Below are 20,443 nucleotides of genomic sequence, written 5' to 3' on the forward strand. Positions count from 1 at the left end.
CCCTGCAACACCACCTGCACCGCATCCACCGTGCAGACAACGCCCGATGTCCAACCTGTCGACTAGCACCTGAAACCGTCTGCCACTACCTCTTAGAATGCCCGACTTACCGCAGGCCGCGCGCTGTGCTCCAGCGCAAGCTAGGACGGGCGGCGAGCTCCCTCCGCACCCTGTTGCCTCACTCTCGGGCAGCTGGCCCCCTTATGGAAGTGCGCAGTCTCTGGCGCTAGACCTCGCGCGATATGGAGACTGCTGAACGGCGGGCACTGCTCGTGTTGGTTGGGAATGTATTTTAAATGAACCATTATGTTTGGTAGATTAATGCTGCATATATTTCTTTGCGTGAGGCGTTGGCGTACTGACTTCACAATTCGATTTTTGTGAAGTCAGTGTGACAGCTACGGGCGTTGTCTTCGGCTGAACGAACCGGGCACACACCGTCGAATCCGATGCTGTACGAAAGTGTACATGAGGGAGAATGAGGAGGTTGTTATAAAGGCAGCATAGGAAAAACGCTGTCATTCCCCCAAAACAACTGTGTACTATGTAATAATGATGAATCGTGGATATGAAGGAGACCGATGCGCAATTGCGTTCGCGGCTATGGGTAGGATCAGGCAAAAGCACAGCAAATCCCACGACACTATGTATCCAATTTTCATTCTAAGGTGACAAAATGGATACTGAATTATGCCCGTGGAGAGACCTCTCTGCGCTCGGTGATCCATGACACACGCCGGTCCCACACCACGTTCGGAGACGTCGTTAGGGAACCGTGATTGGCCCTGGACCTTACCCGTGCGTTTTCCCCCCCTATTGCGCTCGCTGACCGCTTGCTCTGACTGTACCGGCCGCCACCATGCTTCGCTTCCCAGCCCCTGCCCCCCTGCTTCCCCTTTTCGTTTCGTCTCCTTTCCTGTACGTTGCCCGTCCTAAACGGGCCGAGCGCGTGTCGGAGTGTGACTCAGGGATACGGGGAGTTTTGACCGTTGGTGGAGGACCACTGGCCGGATCCCCCCAGCTGTGACTCAGTCTTGAGAGACGACATTCCCTCTAGCGGGGGGGTTGGAACCGCATCCCTTGCCTTCGATGGCCGGGGCCTGCTCTTACAAGTCCGCCGTACCGGTCCCGGCAGTTTTCCTTCTCTTTCTTTTACCTATGTCTTCAGATTCTTTTCGGCCACTTACCGTACCTCAGCGACGCCCGTCACGCCCCGCGTCACCCCGGGCCGTGTCCTCAATGCTTCGTTTCGATTGCGACTACTGCTCTCGTACGTGTTATACATTGTATTTACTGTCTACATAGGGCTCGGCCCTCGTGGACATTAAAGGGGGAAAAAAGTCCCACGGACAAGATTAATAACCCATTTCTCGCCCTCGTCTTTCGACAACTTCAATCGCTCTTTTTTTCTCCAGAGGTCGCTGGGTGATGGAGATGAAGGTCATCGGATAAACTTCGGATTTCGAACTCACTACTAGATGAACTCTCCGGAGAGAAAGACAACTGCGCGCTTCGCGAAGCTCAGCCCTTATCATGCGGCCTCGAACTTCGAAGACGAATTCTACCACTTTCGAAAACGCCATGATGGACTCATGATATTAATACACCTATATCGAAGCAATTTTAGTAGCGGCGGGGGTGACAGAACAAAGACTTAGATTTACACGAATATCTGAGAACTATGGCGAAATGTATGGCAGTGGATAGGAGGTCCGGTCACGTCAAGATATGCAATGTCAAGGAAAGTAAAACATTTATAGGAAGGGGGCCGAGTTGTCGTGACGGAGCGTGGTCCCGGCTGGGAGTTGGAAATCTTGATCATGTTCAAAGTTGTAAACTCGCAAGGACCAACAGAACTTGGCCAATATCCAAAAATTCATGCTTCCCATGAATTTCTTTCAGCCGTCACACAACCACTAAGTAGATCTTGTCAGTGTTACTTTGCGGAGCTACATCGATTACATGTATTTGAGAAGATATAGCTATGTAGTTTCAATCTTATCTACGGCTCTGGGGCATAGTATGCAACAGAGCCGACGGATGCACTGCAAGTGTGATTGATCAGTATTATGTTGACAGAAACAGGACACCACGGAGGACATACTCATGCGCATTGTAACATCCCGTCCCAAACGGTCCGGATCCAGTATACTGAGTATCAAATTGCACAATTTGCGAGCAACCGGGAACCGCGGAAATAGCCCAATTCACTTCAAAGGAAGAGGTATTAGACCTACGTCAACCACATACTGATATGTAAAACTTACATGAACCGAAAGAACCGCTGCCAACATATTCAATATAGACAGAGTTGGAGTTGGGGCCAGAAGGAGCATTGCAGCACTGTCCGATATCGCCAACGCAGTCCAAAGTAGCCTCACCTAATCAAAGACTGCATTCAGCACAGGCAAACTCTAAGGAGAATATTGCTCACCGCTGCAATCGTAGTTGGGGTAGAAATAGGCCTACAGAATGGGGGATTAACCTAAATGGCCGCAAGGAACGCAGAGGAATAGGAAACGAACTGCATAATCAGCCGCAGAAACCATGGTCACCGCGAACGAAGCGAAAATGAAGACAGACAAAAAGGACTTCATGTTGACTGCGAATTATCTGAGCGATCTGAGTGTGATGTATGAGATGGGGATGGATAGCTAGAGGTACAATCCACGGCTTTTATACCATTCAGCTTCGACCAGATTCTGTGCACCAATATAGCAACCACTCCACTGTGATGCTAAATGTCAGCGGCGACATGAGGGTCCTCCGACAAGCCTAGAGGAAAGTGGCGCATCGTTAGCACGCAAAGCGCAGAAGCATCAAGTGACCGCTTTGCTAGGACAAAACGAGCCACTTTCCGACTAGAAATGACATCCCACGTATTATACTGATTGATCCGATAATTTAGATTGTTGGTCTGCCATTCTGGTACAAGATTGAATCAGCTACTCTGTTTACTGAGATGGTTTCATCTCAGTCAAGCTTTGTCTCTGTAATGCAATGCGCGAGTAAATACCGCGTACGAGGAAAGCATCCGCCTTGTAGCGTCTTACCTATTGGCGAGGTCCGCTCGTCGCGGAAGATTGCCTAGCTACAAACTGATTTCGAGCCCCGTCGTTAACATCATGCGGTAACATGGACTTCATCGCCATCTGTGATGGAAAACTAGTTGCAGCGCATGCTGCAGACGCTTAGTACACGGGATCGTGCAGTAGCTCATGCAACTTCAAACCATGCTCACAACAAAATGTGCACATTACGCCCAGGGCAGTGTAATCTGATGGTAGGTAAAATAGACAGTGAGACTTTGAAGATGAGCGAAATGCATCTGCTTGCAAATATTCCGCTAATGCATTGTATCCTGATACTTTAAAAGTGCGAGTGAATTCACTTCAACATGAATACTCAGGGATGCAATCAAGGGTAAACATTACTCACAACCCGCCGGTGTCGCGCCTAATGGCTCCATGGCACAGCTGTACCCCATTCGTTAGTTTAAGCTGACACATTGCACACAGCAAGGCGAAGCAATGACAGGCGAGCACAATGCTTAGCTTGCAAGTGATTTCATAAGCCTTGGCGCTGGGGTTGTCTGAGGAGGAGCATATGTTGTTGGTGTGAAGAATGGAGATATGGCATGTCACTCAAAGAAGTATCAATAAATAGTCATTGCATGATGGTAAAAGAGGCCAAGCTTACCTTCGGCGCAGTTGGGCATTCGATACAGAGATGGAATTACAGCATGCGGTCGGCGATGTAGCGACAAGGTTTCCAAGCAGAAGCACCACTACCTTTCCGTCCATGTGAATGGATTGGAACGCCAGTTTAACCAAATTTCAGCTGTATGACTTCCAAGTGAACTTCAAATCGGCATCCATATGCACCAGCGGTGCTCATAGACGGTGCAGCCACATGAATTCATTCGAAGCGTATAAGAAAACAACAAATTTCCAACCAATACAACACGGCAAGCAACCGTCAAGTCACCCATTGGCCTAATCCTCAGCGGGCGCCTTCTACAATCATGGGCTGAGGATCCTCCTGGGGAACAGGCACTTGAGTACGTGTCATGGCTGCGCCAAGAGCTTGCGTGCGGAATGCAAGCCCACGCGTCTTCTCGATGACAGACTGGTAAACCGGCAATGGTGGCCTACTGATCTCAATAACGTTCTGGAACAAGATAAGAATATGAATATGTAAGATAGTGGTATTCAACTGACCTTCTCTAAGTCAATTTTAGCATCTGCACCCATACGAGTTTCACGGATTAGGTTCACGATCCACTTCTCGCCCTCGTCTTTTGACAGATTCAGCCGCTCGGAGAGGTCACTGGACATGGGGATGAGGATCATCGGCCAATCAGAACTGTGGCATGACGAACCTAATATCGATCCTCTGGTGTATCCGGCAGTAAGCCTCGCTGATCAGGTAACGGGCATTATCCATGAAGTCGTCCCTAAACTCGCCGAGGAAGAAATCGTTGGCTACTACTCGCTCCGCGAGGCTGAGTTCTCGTTGTGCAGCCTCGAAGTCGAATTCGACGTAGAGCTCCTTCAAGAACGCCGTGATGGGGTCTTGATATTGATACTCCTCCATCTGAATGACCTTGACAACTTCACGAATCGAGTGCCGTACACGCGAAGAAAGAGCACCGGAAACGGATTTGCGCGAGAGCACGGCGGCGGTAGCCAGATAGCGCAAAATCCAAGGACAAGAGGTCTGTATAGTGTTGAGGTACGCAGGATTGAGGAAGGTTTCGAGGAGAAGGGTGCGCCCTTGAGGGTGGTTGAAATAAACGAATAAAGACCAATGGAGTAACCAGGTTCGGGAGTGTAGCTGCGATAGCGCGGGATCGGCAGAGGAAGAGGAGGATGTGGACGAGAAGGCGGGAACAGAGGGTGCGCGGGAGTCGATCGATTCGCGAAGAGTGTTCAGCTCTTCGAGAGCGACGTCCCACTTTCCGGTGAGAATGTCGCATGCAAGTTTTCCCCAATGAGACGATATTGTCAGATCAGGATCAGTGGAAAGGACACGGAAATGATATAGATAGTCCGCAGCGCCACTGTAATTTCCGTACGTATATTGGAACTGGCCGAAGTTGTAGAGAGCGTTGATCTGCTCGAGCGTGACCTAGGACAAAGATATTAGTATCAGAAACATTGTAGCAGCAACAATATGTGTACATTGTAATGTTCTCTCAGGTATTGCAGATTCTGATTTTTATCTTGACGTAGCGATTGGGCTACCTCCGGATTCTCGATAACATTCAAGACGGCCTGTGCCTCTTGTTGCAGCCGCTCATTTGTTGAAACTGCCTTTTCACGCTTCCCCGCAAATTCTGAAAAAATTGAGGATCAAAGACGGTAGATAGGCATAGGTACTTACCTTCGGGTACCTCATTGTCAGGATGCAACTGTTGGAATAGGCCCACGGCGTAATCGACCATGTTAGTCTCCTTCGCGAGTTCATACTGCGCCGCTTGAACCTCCTTAGCAGGGAATTGCTCATTTTCCACCAGATGTGCAAGCAGCGGAAAGACAAGATGACGATCGCAGTATGGGATGACCGTTTTTGTGAGATCGTACTCGGCCATCTTGAGCGTGCAAGACGGAATATATCTACGACTTAAAGTCGCAAGAGGGACAAAAAATCAGATTTCCAAAAGTGGTAAAGTTCCCCGCACGTGCACGCCCACGCTTCATTTGGGAGACACGTACGCGAGGCAAACGACACTTTTGCTGCAAACTACGTTCACATCGGTGCTGCTGGTCTATACACACACTCTATGACTTCTATTACGCGAAATTTACCCTGGTTTGTCAAGGACCTCGGCATTTCCGTCGTCGGCCAGGTAATTCGTCAGTCCCCTCCTTCCTCGTGTTCTCGGCTCATGTAACGCATCAGAAATGCTACGTTAGCTTGATCGAAAACCTGGACTTCAATGACTTCGTATGCATCAAATATTCGATTTCCAAAGGCCTTGGAGTAGGCATCGTTGTTGGGGGTTCCATCATGAAAGTGCCCCAGCTGATCCTCAGTGAGTTGCGATCAAATGCCTAACATAAGCTTTTAAATTCACCGGCTGTAGTTCTCTCCGCACAGTCTGCGCGTGGTCTCTCTCTCCCCGCGTACATCCTCGAGACACTATCGTATGCAATAACCCTTGCTTACTCCTACCGCAACGAGTTTCCGTTCTCCACATATGGCGAGAACTTGTTCTTGACCATTCAGAACGCCATCATCACTCTCTTAATCATGTTCTATCAGTCCCCGCGTCAGCTCACCAGTACGCAATCACCTGCACCTCGAATTGCTTCCGCCGTGCTTGCAATGGTTCTCGCTGCATGTGCGTTCATTGCGCTACCCGTTTCAGCGCTCGCTCCTCTGCAGATCGCGACGCTTCCTCTGTCTCTCTTTTCTAAGCTGCCTCAAATCCGCCAAAACCACCGCTCCCAAAGCACTGGTCAGCTTTCTGCCTTTGCCGTAATTGCGCAGATCGGTGGCTGTCTCGCTCGGCTGTTCACCACTGCAACCGAAGTGGGCGATCTGCTTATCAGCGCTGGTTTTGCCCTTGCGCTTGTCCTGAATTGCGTTCTCGGCGCACAGATGTGGATGTATTGGGGGATGGACGAGAAGGAAGAATTGGGTAAGGCCCCGCTTACCATCCCGCCGAATGAAAAAGAGAAGATACAGTGGCGAGCTGTGAGCCCCCAGGTTGAAGTTATTGTACCACCGCAGTCGCCGAGGACCCCAACCGGGAGGAAGTGGGCAAGGAAGGTTGATTGAGTATGCCACAGGGCTCTGGCAACGCTTATCTTATATCATTCCACTTAATTTATCATATTCTTCGTCGACGTATCGCGGCTGATTTAGTTCTGTTTGAGGTTTCAGACGCGCCGGAGTGTATGCATCAGAACGGGATCAAGCCGTCCTCATTGCATTTACTTCTTGGTCACTATCAAGAGGATGATATATTGGCAAAGACTTTACAGACAAATTGTCACCTGGTTCGAGCCTTCTGCACCACTTTACAGGTGTTGCTGCATCATCGTAGTCGCTCATAGCGCGCGCGATTCGGATCGTCTATCCTATGTCTGTTGGAATAGAGCATGCCGTCCTGGTGAAATTGCAGTAGCTTCTCAAGCTTCCTCGCGCAGATATTCTAATAGTATGGAGCCATGTGGCGTTACACGTGCACGCCAGTAGGTATTCTGCTCTAATTTTCGCTCTCAATGAACATACAATGCACATTAGCAACTGGGAATTTGTCACCAGTCGCACCGTTGGTTCACATCTGCTTCTCTGTTTCTCTGAGCTGACGGTGGCGCGATCGGTATGAGTTTGACTCGATTTCGGAGGCGTAATAGTGTTTTAATGTCATCATTTCTCAGTGTGGATACCGAAGACAAATATAAATGACTAGCTACGACATTGACTCGGGTCTATATGGCCATGTTCATCTATATTAAAATTTTTGGCTCTGCATTAGCTAATGTAGTCCGGCATCGCCAGAGTGAGCCTCGCTGCTTGGCCTATTCATCCGGCCGCTCTGCAACGACAGAGAATTTGCCACTGATGTTAAGTCGCACACAGCGCTGTCATTATACAGCATCACTGATGCTTGATCATAGCCCCGAGTCTAGCATCGAGATGCTTTCTGGCGCTCGCGCCTTTCTGAGCGACATGATGTGTTGTTGAGAAAGTACTGTGCTCTCAGTCCGTGGCCGGTCCTGAAAACGATAACCACTCACTCTTCTAGTTCTAGTAACGACCGGTTCGTATGTTTCGGTGCTGAAGGTGAGCCATCGCATCGTCTGAGTAAGAATAAGAAGCACCACTACCGCACATACCCTAGCAGCACGACCCAACTATCCATCATGGGTGCACATTGTGCGACTGATGTGAGTACGCTATAATTACTCAACTCAAATGACACTCTTGATACCATAAATGCGCGCTTTGAACTGGCCCACCGCGCGCTCCAGGCTGTCAAAATCCAATCACATCCTCCTACCATCACATAGGCTTCATCAGGCACTGCGGCAAGTTGTGCGATGCTTTTTGTAGATTCGGATTTCATAATTGTCTCCATGATGACCAGTATTACTCGCGCGTACAACACAGTTGGCCAGCCTTACGGTACTCCTGGTGAGTGCTTTGACCTGTAAAGGAGTACAATGAACTTTAAAGACTGCAATATCGTGTTGATGGTCGTGCACAGGTGCACTCAGACGACTGAGCCAGACATTATTTGTTGTAGTCCTGGTTCTGGTGCACGCATATAATCGGTGAGCTGTATGATCCACCCAATGCGTGATAATTGGTGGTAACAAAATTTTGAAAAAGCGGAAATGCTGACGCCCTTCGCGATGATGAAGGACATATGTTCTCCTAGCTGATCCGCTCATCCGACGTTGATCCTTTCAGGATATACGGCACACAAGGAACGCGCGTAGATGAGTCATTGTTCCGCTTAGAAGATACCATGACTGTGCACTTTGAGTTCGCCGCACATTCCAGGCTGTCAAACCTCTAACACTGCGGATTCGGATTAGAACGCTATTTGGCGGCATTTCTGCACGATACAGGCGCGCGTTCTGAGCATTTAAAGCGACTTATACGCGCTCAGTTGGCAGTAAAACCTACAATTACGTCGACATTTATCTCAACAACCATGAAGCTCGTCTTACTCACCGCTATCCTCATGCCTGTTGCTTCCATGGCTGCTGTTCTTGACGTATACAACCCCATCGGCCAACCGTGCCCCGGGACGCAAGGTAAAAACCACGCACCATCCACGTTCCAATAGCTACCGTGTCCTGAATGTAGAGCTGACAACCGTGCGCAGGTGGTGAAGGGTGTGCGAATAACGTCCCCAGTCTCAACGGCGGAAACGCTTTCATATATGAATGTGGACCTCTAAACGAATTCGTGTATCTTGCGGGCTGCGCATGTAATACATGCTGCGTCGCGACCCTTGACGGCGCGTACTGCACATAAGAGAGTAAATGTAAGTTTACCGCTTATATGTGATTGGGGCATTGGTTCTTATATGACTTGTAAAAGATCATCTAGCATATGCAATAGTCGATGTAATAATCATTTTCGTACCTTCATATTTGTGATAAGACGTTCATCGTGGAGGCATTGCTTTGGGTCTGAGAGCCCTTACGCCCGGCGTCTAGGTGTCGGATTGAAGCAGCATGACCGATTCTTAATGCACATACATCGTCAGCGCGATCGTCAGAGATGCCACCGACGTGCACAAGAGTCGACGATCGTGATGCTATTGTGGTTGAGCGTACGTGAATGGTCAGTACGCTAACAACTTCCTTCGTACCTTGTTCAATGTGATTACTTGAAGTTGTCCGTGACTCGACATAATTGCTTTGGATCAAAGACGATTGAGAGTGGATACGAGGCTCTCTCACCCGGTGTTGTATCGGTATAATCCTAAGTGTACATTTCTGGGTTGCAGTAGCCTGCCGCATAGCTAACCGACTTGCTTTAGGCGGCCTAAGGAGCAAATGGGACATGGCAAAGAACGCTGGTACAGCTAAGTGAGTTCGGGAACGTCGTTTCCTGTAGAGACTCGGCCCTTACACAGTGTTTATGTATAGAATTCGTGGTCTATTATTCTCTTTTTATCACTCACTGCCCTCCTTTATCCTTCTCTATCCCCATTCAGTACGGTTCTTATTGTCTTTGCTCTGTATTAATACCATAGCTCCCGCTCAAGGCCACTCAAGGCCGCTACGTCTTGAAGAATCACAATGTTTTTTGTGAGGTCGGCGATTGCTGGCACGTGTAGATTCCCAGTTCGAGCAGAGGCGTAGTAGGACCCCGGATAATGCCTTATGAGCCTCGATCCTTCGGACACTCGTTTTTGGCAGTCAGAGGTCAAAATCTGCCCAAAGTTCTGGCCTGGTGGCACATATGCTCCGGAAATTGGTCGATTTCTGGCTCAAAATGGAATCGAATCTCATCAAATCGCTATAAATTACTGCGTATTTCTTTTAATAGTTTTAATCCATATGTTATCGATACTCCCCATCAATATTGTTAATGTAACTGCATAAAATCTCAAAAGCGCTGAATGCACAATGTGCATCGCATTGTAGCAATTTCATATAGAATATTTCAAATAATAATGATTACTTAATTTTTTGAAGCAGCTTTTCTCCATTTGCTCGATGACTTATAAAGCGTTTGGCCATTCTGGATCAGTGATATTTTGCTGGTGAGGCCTCCAATTCAGCGGCTATGGGACCGGACTCCCGGAGGTCCAACCAGGGACTCTTGTTTCGGCGGTCTTTGGCATCCAACATGAAGAGCAACTGACCCCAAATTCAGCCGAAGTTCGGGGATCTAGCTCGGAGCTCCCCATGTCGGTAATTCTAGGATTATTCAGGCTCCTCTTAACGGGAACCTCGGAGTCAAATAAAGGTGACTAGACTGCAACATTGACTCGGGTCTATATGGCCATGTCAAGTCTTATACAGTGCAATCATTAGATGGCATCAATGATGCTCTGATTATAGCCTCGGCCGAACCTAGTAAGTATCGAGATGCTCTCGCTCGCTCGGGTCTTTCTGAGTTGAAAATGAAGTGTCGAGAAAGTACTGTACCTTCGATTCGGGGACGTTCCTGAAAGGACAACTCCTCATACTTCTAGTGATCCTCTAGTCGTATGCACATGTTTCGGTCCTGAAGAGGAGCGCTCGAGCCCGGTTGAGCCCTCATCTAAGTAGAAAGCGCCACTACCGCACCCACCCCAATAGCCCAACCCGATCATCGCATCATGGGCGCGCATTGTACGACTGATGTGTGCGTGATTGATACATATATAGCTCAAATGATGCCTTTGATACCATACATGCGCGCTTTGAAACGGCGTGCCGTGCGTTACACGCTGCCAAAATCCAATCATAGGCTTCACCGGGCACTGCAGCAAGTCATGCGATGCTTTTCATAGATTCAGACCCCACGATTGTCTCCACAATAACTAGTATTACTCGCATATATGATACTGTTGGCCAGCTTTATTGGTACTGGTGAGTGCTTTGACCTGTAAAGGAGTACATGGATAGTAACGGCTGTACTATCGTGTTGATGGTTGTGTACAGGTGCACCCCGGATGACAGTGTTAACGGCGGAAATTCTTCCACATTTGAATGCGAACCCTTAGACTAGTTCGCTTACGTTGAGGGCTGCGTCTGTCGGCTGTGTCACTACCACCGGCGGCACGTACTGCACGTAGGGGCAGAAGCAGACAATTTAGCTGAATGTTAATGGACGCTTGTAAGCAATGAGATGCTCGGGGCACGCGATGCACATCAATGGTGGAAACACCGAGAGTGGAAAAGTTTGCGCCTCTTTTGACGATGGGGGACATATGTAGTCCAAGCTGATCTACTGACATCAGGCATTGATCCCTGCAGGGTATATATGTCACAATGAACCTGTGTAGATGCAGTCATTGTTCCATTTGGAAAATATTCTTGACACCATCACTGTGCGCTTGGAGTTCGCCGCACATTTCAGGCTGTCAAACCTCTAACACTGCGTATTCGGATTCGGACTCTATTTGGCGTCACTTCTGCACAACATTGGCGCGTGGCCTGCATATTTAAAGCGACACAAACGCACTCAGTTGGCAACAGGACCTGCATTCACATCGGCATTTATCTCAACAACCATGAAGCTCGTCTTACTCACCGCTGTCCTCATGCCCGCTGTGGCCATGGCTGCTGTTCTTGACGTATACAACCCCATCGGCCAACCATGCACCCCGCAAGGTAAGGTCTCTATATCATTCATGTGCCAATATCTACCACGTCTTAAACGCAGAGCTGACGGCCGTGTGCAGGTGGTGAAGGGTGTGCGAATAACGTCCCCAGTCTCAACGGCGGAAACGCCTTCATATATGAATGTGGGCCTGTAAATGAGTTCGTGTATGTGGCGGGCTGTGCCTGCAATACATGCTGCGTCGTGACCACTGATGGCGCGTACTGCACATAAGAGAGCAAATGTAAGTTTACCGCTTGTATGTCACTGGGGCATTGGTTCTAATATGGCGTTAGCGAGATCACCTAGCATATGCAGTAGTCGACGACGTAAATATCGCTGAGACGCGGATGATGAATAAAATTTGTTGTACCTTCATATTTGTGATAAGAAGTTCATCATGGAACCATCTGAGTACCTATACACCCGGCGTCCGGGTATCGGATTGGAGCAACATAGCTTATCCTTAATGCACATCGTTCGTTAGGGCAATTGTGGAGGAGATGCCACTGACATGTATAGGAGTCGACGATCGCGATGCTATTGTCACTGGGCGTACGCGAATTGCCAGTATGCTAACGACCTTCATACTTTGTTTGTGATAAGACGCTCGCCTTGAAGAAAAAAAATTAATCGAAATCGATTGAGAACGAATACGAAGCTCTCCCCAGTCGTGTCCTCACAGTCGGTGTACATTTAAAGGCTGGAAAAGCCCGCATAGCTGAGCAGCTTGAATGAAGAGAAAAATGATATACGTACACCCATCATTCAAAGTAATAACTCCCTGCACGTTGGCATGCCTGTGACAATGTGTGGCTGAATCAGAATGTTAGGTCCAACATAACTACAAGTCTTCACGTCCAGCGATGCACCGTGTGCCAACTTTGCAAAGACAGTTGACTGAAATTTATGAGTCAGTTGCTCACGCTCCGCGAGCTTCTTCGTGTTTGTGAAAGCGCCACACGATCGTCCTGAACCTAGAGACCGGAAAATATCAAAGGCGGTCGCAGTCACCAACTGGAAGGGGAAAGGCGATCGAGATGAAGCAAATCGCACAACGAACACGATCCGATAAAACTCAATTCCAGCTCGGGAGGACCTCGCCGCGCTGTCGCGGCTCGACAGATGGACTCCCATTTCCACCTCCACGACAGTAAATGCGTAAGCAGGTGAATCGAGCCCACATTAGTGCGCAAACAGATGTGCTTGAATGTGATGACAAATCGCAGGCTGCAGCTTTCACGGCCACTGGCGATGCACAGGTTCGCGCCGTTGATTTTAGGCACCCTCGGAAGTACTACTTCCGAGGGTGCCTAGTTGCTTTTGCGCACTCTCAGCTATTCCCGCCCTCCTTCAACTCTGACCAGGTTGCATATCATGCCCCAATGCTCCTCGCGGACGCCGTGTTTAATGCCACCACACTCTCCATATTCTCGTCATCATGGCGCATCTGCCCTCCCATTTCAACCTCTTATGTTCCTCCACTTCTTCGCGTCTATTATGAAGCTCGTCCATTTCTGCAATTTTGACACCATCAGTGAAGGCTATACGCTCATTCAAGTTAATGCTCTTGAATGTCGTATTCAGCGTCACAATGGATGAGTCTTCTGTGCAGACTGATCGTCTTGAGGTGCTGGTATTTGACTTATGGTACTGTATTGCATATTATCTTGATGGTGACATACCTCAATTAGGGATGTCCGAGTTTTTTCGTTGTGTCCGCTCCACGACAAGATCCTGCCATGCCTCAACCAGCCAACATACAGTCAGGCCAGTGTAGTCCAGACCGAGGTACAGCCGTTAGGTGTCTGGGCGAGCAGGAAAGTGGCGACGTGCGAATGAGAACCAGGCACAGGGAACGGGCGAGCCAGTGAAAGAGTGGGCCAGCAAGCAAGTTAAGTCGTCCTAAGTGCATAAGTTGTCAACTAGGTGTACGTTCAAAGCCAAGATACGTGCCAACGCATACGCGAAGAACAGACAGCCAGAGGCAGGAAAGGAATTTTCGGAGGGGTCACAACATCCGGCAGTAGCATGGCATCAATCAGCGCTGATCATATTCGTGACGGGCGAGTCAAGTGCAAGTTCATTATGTTTGTCCACGCTCAGCAATGCGATGCATGACATACACTAAAGCAGTGATAGCCATCTAACGTTAGTGAGCAGTTGATCCACCTTGCTCACGTTCTGCACGAGCAGCAGCTTCGCTAGATCTCCGAATGTGCCACGTCTGTACAAGCAGCTGAAGACCACGATTGTGGAAAGATATTATGAAGGTACTCACAAATTCGTGGGTCTTGACTGCATCCTCATACGAGCTGAGAATGGCTCCCTGAGCTTCGGGGTGATCGATTGCGTCAATCATACTGGACATCTCAGTGAAGAACGGATCATCCTGCATGATATCAGAGAGCAGTCGATCCATGAGTTGGTATGAGGATGTACATCGGTAAACTTGAATATTTCTGGTGAAGTTGCATGTCCTGTATGAGCGAAACTGAAGATTGTTTGATGATCAATAGAAACATACCCTCATAAGTGATCCCCGGTCTGCGCACAGACAAGATAGGTGCGTTGTAGGGATCAATCAATTTAAGACGATATCCATCTGCATATACCTCAAATTCGGTATCATATAAGGTTCCTAATCACGAAGGTCAAGCTAATCTCGAGGCTTGATAGAAAAGCTGGTATTACCATGAAGAACAATTGCGTGCGTTAGTGAACCAACGGCGCCATTGATGTATTTCCACGTTGCACTCGTGAGACGCGGGAGGCGGTTATCCGGTGGAATGTTATCCTCGTCAAATCGTTTCGCAGATAGGAATCCGGCTGGCTCGTTATGTTCAACGGTACGAGCGGCGATGGAGGGAAGGCGTATGTCGCCCCCAAAGTAACGAGACAAGTCGCCTAAGGATCAATAAATGTTGAGCCCAATCCTAGATGTATAGAAGTGTGATCTGACAGAAATGAGTTGCTTGCTCGACGATCGCTGCATGGAAACCCTAATGAGTGATTCTATACAGCACAGTGGGTGCGCTGACTAGGATACGCACGGCCACCCGACGACGTCTTATCCCACCAGCTCTACAACATAAAGAATGCACTATGTTAGACCTGTATAATATTGCAAACGTGATAGATACGCACGAGCTTCCTGGCATATTCACTTAAATTGTGGGCATTGCCAGTATCAAGGATCCTTGGGAGAATGACACTCACTATGCCATCACGTATCTTGCGTTCGTGCCCATCACAACCAGATTGTTGTCCCGGATAATCTTCCTGAAAAACAGGTCACGCGCGGCCGGGGCTATCAGGCAGGCGTCCTCACTTCATCATTTGCACAGCTTGCGCGTCAAAGTAGACAAAGCGTGCGAGACAACTGGGAACAAAAGCTAGTACTGACCTTGGGAATAACGAAGCATGTAGCCGACACTAACAAGAGTCCTCGCCTGCTGAACTCTCCTTGCTACACGCTGGCATGCATCTTCGAGCCCGTTACTTAGCGGCTTCTCTACGAAGAGTGCGGAGCCGGGAAATGCACCGATTATCTGAATCTCGAGGTCACGACCGGGTATGTCAGAACCCCGAACAGATGGAGGCGCTCCGAGTATGATTAGCCTCGAGTCAGGTTGAGTTAAATGTACTAGAGATCATGATGACCGTTGATCCACTGACTTTGGCATATTTGCCTCCGACAAAGCATTCGCCGCAGTTTGGACGGTCGAGAATATTTCGCATTGTAGATACGAGCTAGCAGAACTCCCTTTAAGCTTAGTACTCAATGCAGCGGTCGCGCGTTCCACGTCGGGGTCGACCAGAGCGACTACTGTCAAAGAAGTCCCAAGTTTCCTGGTGAATGGTCCTTCAGTTGTGGCGATACGAGCGTAGCGAAGACTCGTACACACCGCTCAAGTCGCAGTGTCTAACCAAGATTAGTAAGATCGAACTCACACGTTCAGAGGACGGCACTTACATGATTCCATGGGCCTTCCACTGAACCTGTTTCGTTCAATTGAAAACATTAGTCAGTGTACGTTTATCAGATTCGGATGACTGGCTCACCAAAATTGATTTCTCCCGCTCCGACTAGCAGAACGTTCAAAGGCATTTTGGAGACCGATAGTGCCTCCGCAAAGTAGGTCGTGATTCGCGAAATCCCCACCAGGAGCGCATAAACAATCTTCACGTGCACAATGCTCACGATGAACTGCTTCAGAAGGCTTGGATAACCGTAGCTCCGAACACATGTATATAATACAGTCCAAATCGGACAACCAGCGCAACTTGAACGAGAGACGTCTAATGTTCAATATTCGAGTTGTTCAGTTGTCTCATCTTCAACAGACGGCCTAGCGGAGAGCTGCATGGAGGTCAGTTTGCAGGCACTATTCTAGGCATGTGCCAGCAACTCGAAGAAGTCAATATGCGCGTGGCGGCGCAGTTACTGCGAAATGAAGGTCGTCTGAGCGGCTTGTCGACTGGTTGACGACTGGCTGCGCACGTGATGAAGCCGTACGGACTGTGCAATGTGCTACGGGAGAACAACGACGCTCAAGCGGGTTATGTCTCCTTTTTGTCCTTTCTCCTCTTTACTTCACTAATTCCACCACTACCTTCTCATCCTATGGATTTCGCGGTTTCTTCGAGTGTGCCAATACCTGTGAGAAAGCGGAGAGGGATCACGTTGCGCTCGGGACCGACCTCAAACCCGCAGCAGCTTCGGGTGAGCCTTGCCCGTCTCCCTCCACGCTTGGCTCACGCTGAAAATCCGCGCATAGAATATGCTCGTTGTGAGACAGACACCTTCACCAGGAAGCTCTGACGCTGCGGGGAGCACCTCACAATCGAATTCGACTCCTACACAAGCTGCATCTGCCCCAACGTCAGATGGCACCGCTGGCAGTGGCTCGACGTCAAGTACGGAATCTAGTGGTACCAGTGAGACAAGCAGCCCTTCAACTGATTCAAGCACCTCAACTACTAGCACGTCTACTTCTACCTCGTCGTATGTGAATTTGTCCTGGTATGGGGAGTGGTTATTCACGACTTTGAGTGATCCTGTAGCCAGGCCTCTTTAACAACATCCACATCCACTACGTCGACTTCGACGTCATCTTCTACTCATGAGACATCTATTTCCAGTCTTTCATCTTCATCGTCTTCCTCTAATACGGCCTCTTCATCTTCAACAACCTCGCCTACGTCTTCACCAATACATTCTCCCACCTCCACCTCCATTTCTCCCACGTCAAGCTCAACTACCACCTCTAGCTGGTCGCCAGCAAACACCTCCACTAGTTCATCGTCGACATGGACGCCAAGTCCCACTGCTAATTCCGGGAGTCTGTTCACTACCATCACATCTTCTGAGGTGACGACCATTAATGGTATACGCACAACGGTACGTTAGTATGATCCATAACAATATGGATCCTTATGCCACTCATTTCAGACACCTGTTGCGATTGTCACCACTCTCAGCGCACCTGCATCCACAACATCGGATGCGACTAATAAGGGCATTATCGCTGGTAGTGTCGTCGGCGTCGGTGCGCTCCTCGTGCTCGCGTTCGCCATGATCATGTTCTACCGGCGACACCAGCACAAGAAGCTGAATTTCTTCAAAGGCCCACAGGCGAAGCCGCGCAGCCTGCTCCTCGCAGGCGAAGACAACGACGACTACGATCTGGGGCCTCCGACGCAAAGCTATCGCGACTACCCCAACTCGATGGTGACCCATTCCCGCGCGACGTCCTACAACGCCGGCTCGCTCAATGATCTGCCCATGACACCGGCCGACGCTACTATGCAGGCACACAATGCACGGATGCCATCCCCGTACCTTCTTGGCCTACGGGCATCCGAGTCGGGCTCCCTCTTCCAAGAGGGCGTATGGCCTCCCCCACGCGCAGGCTTCATCGATCCGCTCGCGTCAACTACAGACGACCTTACCAGGATCGTGGACGACGTTATGGGGCCTACCGCGGCGGAACGACAGGTATCTGGTGGGCCTATCCATATGGGTCTTGCTGCAGCCCCGGCTGTGAGACTAGTGGGTGGTGGCGCGACCGAGGCATCTGCTAGTGCGGCACCTCTGGATGCACCGCTTCCGCTTGATCAAACGGTTCCCCAGATGCCAGAGTCTCCACAAGCACCGACGTGGCAAAGTCCACTGTTCGTGACGAATATGGGCTCGGAGACGGCGTCAATCCTTACAGCTGCGAGTCCGCCCAATGCGAGCAGGAGTTTACCCCCGCAACGCCGTCCATCGCAGGACGACGATCTAGGTGAATTCTCAATGGGCGAGGCACTGTGATCTCCGACCTTGGTCGGGGGGTTCTTTAGGTTTGCATTTCTATTATCCACACACATCGGACTTTCCATTTGCATCTAGTCACTTCTTGCACTTGCGCTCACCTACGTACACTGCATGCACTTGATCCGCTCTCAACTCGGGACATTTTTCTGACAGGTAGTGACAGTCGGATTTTTTATACTTATGTCTGTATAATATGCTGTGACGGACTTTGGGGGAGGGAGTGGCGATCATCGATAGCCATCCCTTCTGCCGTTAATGCTTCACTGTACTGATTGCACTCTGCTAATTTCCACGCATGGTTCGCTCCCGTCGATAAACAGTAGAGCACTCGATTACATTGTCTCGTGAAATTAACCCAGCATTCAGAAATTAAAATGCGCTTCTGTGGTCAGGAAGTGGAGAAAATTGTACATGACAAGCAATAAATCTGTGTCCTCACTATCGTATACAAGACCTCTGTGCAACTTCCAGCCAATGTCAATACATGGCATTTGCATGGGCCGCCGAATCGGGTGTGCGCATCTTTTCCGTACGGTGGACCCAAAATCATCAATGCATATAATGATAAAAGGCTGTCGGAGCCCCATCTTGATCAACCGCGACGTTTTCTAGATAAAAATCACTGTAGTACATGCCTACCACAAAGAATTTCGAGGACTTCAATGAGGGGTGCTGTACTATAGTTCTAAATCCATGTAAAGTCCGTAATCACTGTTGAATGCCAACATCTGTTGATCACCGCGCCGTGGTCTTGGTGGAGTAAATTGAACGAACGGTGGACCAGGCTTTCACCGCAGTCCTGCAAGATGAGACAGAATCCACAACAGCACGGTACGCAGATTCCTTGCAGCTCCTTGAGCGACTTGGCGCACAGCTCGGCTTCGTTTGAGATCTCCCGCAGACACTCCTTAATAATGACCTCTAGAATGGAAGGATAATGGTCCATGATTGTTAGTGTGTGAACAGATACGTTTGTACGCTGCGTACCGATTTTCATGTATTTCGTCCTCGTAAAGAGTCTCGCTCTACACAATGTCGAATAAATATGATTTGGACATTCTTCCCCGTGGAGAAACACAGCAGACTGATGAGTGTCAACAGACAGAATCAGAGGCCACTCACTCCGACTGATGAGCCGATCGCAGAGATAGCAAACGGGATGCACGTTATGCACCCAGCAAAATAGTCAACTAACTGACATTATGACTAACTTGAGAATAAATCGTCATGAGCCAAAGTCCATACAGACACTACCTACTGCGTGCAAAGAGCGAATGGGGTGTGCGATTACGAGTTTACGACGATCTAAGGCAGTAGTGTACATACGTCGTTAATCTCTGGGTGTGAGGAGGCGAGCGAGAATGAGATAGGGCATGTCGTTAATTTTATCAGCATCACAGTGTGAGTATAGCATTGAAAGGAAATAACGCAAACAGCATCAACGACCCTTCGCAATCTCAAAACGTCCTCGGCGCGCATCTAGTCCCTGATGTAAGCATGATCAACGCAGAAGGGTACAAGGGACTTATCAACTCACCATCAGCTCACTATTCAGACATCTCACGAGCCGTTCAACGATCTTGGGGGATCTGATCGTATCGCGGCGGAACCTCGTTGGAGATATGCTCCTCTTGCGTCGGATCAAGCCTGCCACCATCCTGGTGCTGGACGATATCGCCCTGGTTGGTCACCTGCAGGCCTTGACGGTTCATCGCTTCACGCTCCTTCGAAGATGGTAGAACGCCACCGCCGCCTGAGCCAGATGGGACGGTTGAATTAGTCATCGCGATCGACGGGCCAGGAGACGGCTGGCGGAATTCGCCGGGGAGGCCGGTCATGTTCGCACCCGGGCTTGAAGGGCCGCTGTGCCCAGACCACGAGCCAGGGCCTTGGGAATAGCCAGCGTAGCCGGAATAAGCTTCGCCAGACGACGCGGGATACTGCGACTGCGAGTACTGAGAGGGAACCGTAGACGGCTGTGGGCGACCTTTGGCGGCGGCTGCACCGGCACCTGCACCGGCGAGTCCGCCCGCAAGGAAGGCGGGCGCATTGCTGTATTGACGCATTTGGTCGCTGTCGGGCACAGAAGAGGGTGCACCGTTCCTCGAGGGGTCGAGTGTATATGGGGTAACGTCGTCTGCACCTGCAAGGTCTACCTCGGGCAAAGTAGCACCGTCACGCGCGACACGGTCGGGATCGAAATTACCATCAAAGTCGCTACGTTTGCGTCTGCGGCAAAGGAAGAAGAGCGCGACGAGGAGGAGGATAAGACCGCCGACACCGCCGACTACACCACCTACAATCGCACCGGTGTGACTACTGGATGTGGCGGGC

At 49.6% G+C, this 20,443-nt stretch overlaps 5 protein-coding genes across 5 annotated transcripts; 2 read left to right on the forward strand and 3 right to left on the reverse strand.

Moving 5' to 3' along the window:
• Window positions 1-2,002: 2,002 nt before the first annotated feature.
• FIBRA_07646 (uncharacterized protein) lies at window positions 2,003-2,597 on the reverse strand (the record flags this gene model as incomplete). The annotated part of the gene is made up of 5 exons (XM_012329322.1): window positions 2,003-2,045; window positions 2,105-2,210; window positions 2,268-2,381; window positions 2,435-2,465; window positions 2,526-2,597. The coding sequence occupies 5 exons, from the start codon at window positions 2,595-2,597 to the stop codon at window positions 2,003-2,005; spliced, it is 366 nt and encodes a 121-aa protein (XP_012184712.1).
• Window positions 2,598-4,002: 1,405 nt separating this feature from the next.
• Window positions 4,003-5,446, reverse strand: FIBRA_07647 (uncharacterized protein; the record flags this gene model as incomplete). The annotated part of the gene is made up of 5 exons (XM_012329323.1): window positions 4,003-4,170; window positions 4,221-4,329; window positions 4,382-5,130; window positions 5,184-5,338; window positions 5,386-5,446. The coding sequence occupies 5 exons, from the start codon at window positions 5,444-5,446 to the stop codon at window positions 4,003-4,005; spliced, it is 1,242 nt and encodes a 413-aa protein (XP_012184713.1).
• Window positions 5,447-5,785: 339 nt separating this feature from the next.
• Window positions 5,786-6,786, forward strand: FIBRA_07648 (uncharacterized protein; the record flags this gene model as incomplete). The annotated part of the gene is made up of 3 exons (XM_012329324.1): window positions 5,786-5,851; window positions 5,905-6,037; window positions 6,089-6,786. 3 exons carry the CDS (start codon window positions 5,786-5,788, stop codon window positions 6,784-6,786), a joined length of 897 nt encoding a protein of 298 aa, XP_012184714.1.
• A 7,153-nt stretch (window positions 6,787-13,939) lies between these two features.
• Window positions 13,940-15,898, reverse strand: FIBRA_07649 (uncharacterized protein; the record flags this gene model as incomplete). Its single annotated transcript, XM_012329325.1, has 10 exons — window positions 13,940-14,014; window positions 14,069-14,179; window positions 14,230-14,249; window positions 14,315-14,428; window positions 14,482-14,694; window positions 15,194-15,408; window positions 15,466-15,639; window positions 15,696-15,712; window positions 15,764-15,789; window positions 15,853-15,898. 10 exons carry the CDS (start codon window positions 15,896-15,898, stop codon window positions 13,940-13,942), a joined length of 1,011 nt encoding a protein of 336 aa, XP_012184715.1.
• Window positions 15,899-16,294: 396 nt separating this feature from the next.
• FIBRA_07650 (uncharacterized protein) lies at window positions 16,295-18,106 on the forward strand (the record flags this gene model as incomplete). Its single annotated transcript, XM_012329326.1, has 4 exons — window positions 16,295-16,513; window positions 16,569-16,795; window positions 16,855-17,191; window positions 17,243-18,106. 4 exons carry the CDS (start codon window positions 16,295-16,297, stop codon window positions 18,104-18,106), a joined length of 1,647 nt encoding a protein of 548 aa, XP_012184716.1.
• Between the last annotated feature and the right edge of the window lie 2,337 nt (window positions 18,107-20,443).

Source organism: Fibroporia radiculosa, assembly GCF_000313525.1.
Source record: "Fibroporia radiculosa TFFH 294 genomic supercontigs, scaffold15163, whole genome shotgun sequence".
Taxonomy (NCBI): domain Eukaryota; kingdom Fungi; phylum Basidiomycota; class Agaricomycetes; order Polyporales; family Fibroporiaceae; genus Fibroporia; species Fibroporia radiculosa.